This window comes from Oryzias melastigma, linkage group LG15 (genome assembly GCF_002922805.2).
Source record: "Oryzias melastigma strain HK-1 linkage group LG15, ASM292280v2, whole genome shotgun sequence".
NCBI classification, from domain to species: Eukaryota; Metazoa; Chordata; class Actinopteri; order Beloniformes; family Adrianichthyidae; genus Oryzias; species Oryzias melastigma.
In genome coordinates this window covers 1,537,430-1,542,526 of record NC_050526.1, presented here as the reverse complement: position 1 = coordinate 1,542,526, position 5,097 = coordinate 1,537,430, and the positions used below count along the sequence as shown (strand labels likewise).

The 5,097-nt window shown below is 37.4% G+C and overlaps 1 protein-coding gene across 2 annotated transcripts in view; it reads right to left on the bottom strand.

Moving 5' to 3' along the window:
- Positions 1–3,773: 3,773 nt before the first annotated feature.
- polr1c (RNA polymerase I and III subunit C) overlaps positions 3,774–5,097 on the bottom strand; it is a 14,778-nt gene continuing 13,454 nt past the window's right edge. For both annotated transcript variants that reach the window (XM_024261370.2, XM_024261371.2), the window contains exon 10: positions 3,774–4,184. In XM_024261370.2, coding sequence (XP_024117138.1) covers positions 4,066–4,184 — 119 coding nt within the window. In that variant the 3' untranslated portion in view covers positions 3,774–4,065. The remainder of the gene's footprint in view (positions 4,185–5,097) is intronic.

Below are 5,097 nucleotides of genomic sequence, written 5' to 3'. Positions count from 1 at the left end.
GCTTCGAGGCGAATGCAGATGAGTAAAGACGGGGCTCTAATATCATTCTTAGTAACCAATTGATTACACCTAATGTTCAATTTTTTCAATTAGTCAGAATCGATAGAAGTGTAAACTTCCTGAATCTGCTTAAAGAGTTCTTCACGCTGATCTTTTTTTTGTTGTTGTCAATGTTTAAGCAAACATTTGATCAAATAACATTAGTGCCAGGAGGATAAACAAGAAGTAACAATGGCTCTGCATCATGAAAAAAAGACAAAATATAAAATATGATAGATAAAAAAAGGATTTTAAAAAGCATCAAATTATAGATCTACAAGTCCAAACATCTCAAAAGTATTACAAGCTTTAGGGTCTGAGTTTCACAGTCAGTATAATTTTTGATTTCAATTAATAGTAATTAATTTGCATTTGTGAATATCAAATTTAACCAGTATTAACAAATAGATTTTGGTGGTGGTAAAGTGACATTTCCAATAAAGGTGTGAAGTGGTTTCATTGTCCAGTCAGGAGTCACCGACCTTTTGACATTGAGGGTATGGGTGAGTCATACGAAGGGCTACCAGTTTGAATTGTTGCTTAGTTATAGTTAGTTATGCATTATTAATAATGAATAAATTGTACTTCTCTATATGAAGACACTGACTTCTCACCATTATTATTAACAATGAAAACAAGCTCGGAAACAGATAACAATATTCAGAACTTTATTAAACTCAGTAATTGTTACACTTCTTAAATCGTTGCATTTCTTGGGGAAAAGGTCCCATTTTCACTATGTTGTTTCATGTTGATCAATTATGTAATGTTAAAGAAAAATCAACTTACACATTTTTTAACAATTGTTAAAAAATGTGTAAGTTCATTTTTGTAAGTTTGATCTTGTCACATTTTAAACTAATGACCAAATCTGCAGCATTTTTAACAAAATTAATGATCTTTGAACTGGAGTAGGTCAGAGGTCACCTAAACTTATCAAAAGTTCATAAATTATGAACATATTTTTAAGATGTTTTCATTTTTATAACTATGTAAATGTAAGAAAAATAGCAACAGAATAACATTTTAATGAGTTGTGCTATTTTTAGAAGAGACCTGAGGGCACCTTCTGTACCCCAAATGATGCTGCTGCAAATTTCTTCTGAAAGATTTTGATCGCACGTGCAGGGAATGGATTGTTCTCTCGCAGGCACCACGTTTGTGACCCCTGGTCCAGAAGGAGCAGCTTATATGTTAGAAATAGGCGACTCCAGTCCTCGAGGGCCGCAGTGTCTGCATGATTTCCAGATATCCAAGCCCTACTCATAGGTGATTACCTGGTTAAGGTGTGACCAGCCAATGCCCATCCCTGGTCTATGTTGATATGTAGGCTGTACTTTGAAACGCCCTGATCTAAATAAAAGGAAGGGTTCAGCAGAGAGTCCGTCAGAGTGAGGTGGAGACTGTGTTGAACGCTCTCTGTCCACCTTGCAAGTAAAATTGGAATCTGACCTCTTGTTTTTCTTGCAGTTGCAGAGAAATGTTTAAGGTTGATTAAACCTAACACATTTTTAAAAACAAGAAACAATTTTCAAACAAAAAGTAAAAAAAATCTGTTTCTACATCAGGAGTGAAATGATGTATATGATGTATTTTTTTAATTAAGCTTAATTGAGAAAGCATAATGAAATGTTACAACTATTAAACAAATGAAATACAAATTGTTAGGCCTCCATTCGCTTCATTGCATTATGTATATATGAGAGAAGAAATAACAGAAGACATGAAAACCTAATTACAATTTTATGACAGTATGATTTCTGTCTTCTAATCTAACATGTTTAAATGTAACATTTTAATGTTGGTAATGAAGTTAAAGTGAGTATTTTCTTTTTTGGGGGAGGGTGATAAAAGCATATTGTAAGGAGTGACAGACACAGGATCAACCTCAGATTCTCCTCTCTGCTGGGATCAGAATAACCCTTATTTTCCAAATCAAATTGATCCAAGATTCAATCCAAAGTTTTGAAATACCCAACAGAGGCCTTTAATACAGACTAAAGGCAAGATTGGATCACAAAATCCTAATTTTCAGGATATAATTTGGTCTGAAATACCCAATTTCAGATCAGGATCCAATCCTGGAGGTTTAAATAGTGTTTGATATATTGGGCCTCAGTGCATCTGATGTCATTTGGAAAATAATAAGTTATTTCAATCATTTACAAACATTAACTTGAAGAGCTGTTGTGTAACTAGAGCAAAAATGTGAAGCATCTGTGCACCACTGGCCTGAAACACTGGAAGGTGTGTGCATGCAGTTAGGTCGCATGAATTAGTTGAGTTGGTGCCAGTGATTACATCAGAATGTGTGCACAGTCAAAAACAAGCACAAACAATTATCATTAAGTGAGGTTTAATAAAAATGTGTTAAGGTAGACATCTGCTAACCTGCCCGAGATGGTTGATGAGGAAGAAAGATACAAAAACCCTGTTTAGAAAAATATTCCATTTATTAAAAAGTTAATAATTATAATTAAAAGTTGGATCAAAGTTGACACATGAGGGACAGAGGGACAGGTTGGGGGTGTTTTAGGTCAGAGAGGCAGAATTATAGATCTTAAAAGAACCCGATGGAGAGCCTCGCTCTGGAGCTCAGATGTGAGGAAAAGTTGGTACCTTTTAAACTCTTAAAATAAAAAGTCAAATCATTCAAGAAATGAGCGCAGTGAAAGAAAAAAAGTATAGAAGCTTTGGTAATGTAGATGCTTTGAAGCTCTAGAGCACATGGGTCAAAGTCAAGGCCCGGGGGCCGGATCCGGCCCTCTGGGTAATTCAATCCGGCCCTCCAGATCATTATATTTTATTGTTATTTTAATTTATTATGAAAAATATATTATTTTATGGAGAGTAAAATATTTAAAGTCATTTAAGGTTTAAGTTGATTTATTCTGGAATAATATTCCTGCATTTTTATTATTCAGAATTATGTTAAAAAGTTAGTTTTAAAGTTTTATAAATTATCATTCTGCTAGCTTTTTGGACTATTTTGGCATTCACTAAGATTTTTTTAGGCTAGTTTGGCGTTTAGCTAATATTTTAGCGGTCATCAGCTTCAGTTTTTTTCAGCTATCAGCATCTTCAGCAGCATAATTCAGATTTTAGCATTCACACTAGCATTATTGCAGGTAATACTATACATCTAGTTTATAGTTATGTTAAAAAGCTACGGTTTAAAGTTTTAAAAAGTTTTAGAGTGTGCACTAAATGTTTATCCTGTTCGGCCTGCGACCTAAGGTGTGTTTGAGATCTTGCTGCGTGTTCCCCTTGTACTTTCAGCCTCCAGGTGGCGCGGTTAGCACTTTCTTTTCCTGTGGCTATGGAGGAAGCAACTCCCCAGTGAGTCAGCCCTGAGCTTTTTTTATGTTGGATATTCCCAAGAGCCTTCACGGTCACTTTCGATGCTTTTAGCCCCTTTTTCAGCCAAGATGGAGCGACAATGTCAAACGGATAAAGTCAAAGACCAGCTCCACGTCTCTGATTAGGAACCCAGTCTGCTGATTTCAGATTCATGTTCATTATTTTTTCCTTTTATTTTATGACATGCAAAAAAATATTGTGTTTGTCCTGTGGACCGGGATCCCATTTAGATTTTGGCCCTTTGAGCAAAAAAATGTGTGCACCCTGCCTAGAACCTTTGCTTCAGGCCAATACCAATGCCAAGTCATGAGGACTTCTAGAGATTTTTGCTTTACACTTCCTTGTGTCAACTTTGAACAAGAAAACACATTCTGATTGTTTGGACAATTTTTATTAGACTACAAACATACTAAAAAGTGAACAGCTGAACAAAGCAAAAAGTTTGGGTTCCTGGACAATAATCCTTTAGGAAAACTAAAAGATGAGCATCTAAGTTCTTCTTGTGATTCTTAAGAGCTTTAATAACATATCTCTGAAATACCCAATCTGAGAAATATGGCAGATCTTCAATGAGCAGAACCTTGCCATATTGAGAAACAAAATAAAGTTTGCTGCAATACACAAGTCACAAAGACAGACGAGCAGACTCCTGACAAACCACCATCATCACTGTGTGCCAGCACAGCTCAGCTCATTGAGAAACATCTGACATTTGGCCATTAGGACTTTGATGGCCTCTTGCATTAGAACGTCTGCGGGTAGAATGCCGGTGGATTCTACAGTGACTGCAAGAAAAGAAGAGAGGCACAAATAAACCTCCAAAACCAACCCACAGAGGAACATTTGAGCACATGTTCACAACACAAACGTGAAGAAATGCACACAAAGTACGTGTGCCTCTAATTACAAACTTCCATGACTAAAAAAAACACTTGATTTGCACAAAAAATATTTGAAACATTTTTATAGAGATAAACTGCAAGTACTGTAATTGTGTCTGGTGTGACTCAGATGTACCTGTGTGCTTACTAGAATTTAAAGTATTACTTCTTTGCCTTTCGGCAAGTCACTTCAGGGGTCCCATGAGCAATTCGGATGCTCACATCAGCCATCCTCCATAGCGGCTGGGTGGCTCAGTGGGCTAGGTGAAGGGCTAGCAACGCAGAAGCCCTGGGTTCAATTCCCAGGGTGTCCCACTGATCCCCACCCAGATTGGGTCCTTAGACAAGACCCTTGATGCTGCTGCCTAACTGGGTCCCTGTGCCCCTCAAGTACAGGGTTGTGTCAGGAAGGGCATCCGGCGTAAAAACTCTGCCAAATCACTGATGCCGAACAGTGGGTGTTGTTACACTGTGGAGACTCTGAAAGGGATAAGCCGAAAGTGAACTACTACATCAGCCACCCTCCATGTCATCCTTCCCTGCATCTGTGGGCCGTGGTGCAGAGGTAAACCGACCTCGCCCACTCATGTGTCAGTGTTTTTGGATAAGACACTGAATCCCACATTGCTCCTGGTTATTATCGGCTTGTGCCATTGTGTTATGTATGTATGGGAGAATCAGAATGTGACTGTTAAGTGTTTTGGGCCTTAAAGAAAGCTACAAAAATGCTATACATGCTGTATGATAAAATATCAAAGTTTAAGAGGAAAACAATCTGATTCTCCTCCATTCCTCCGTTTTGGGCGACACTTCTTCT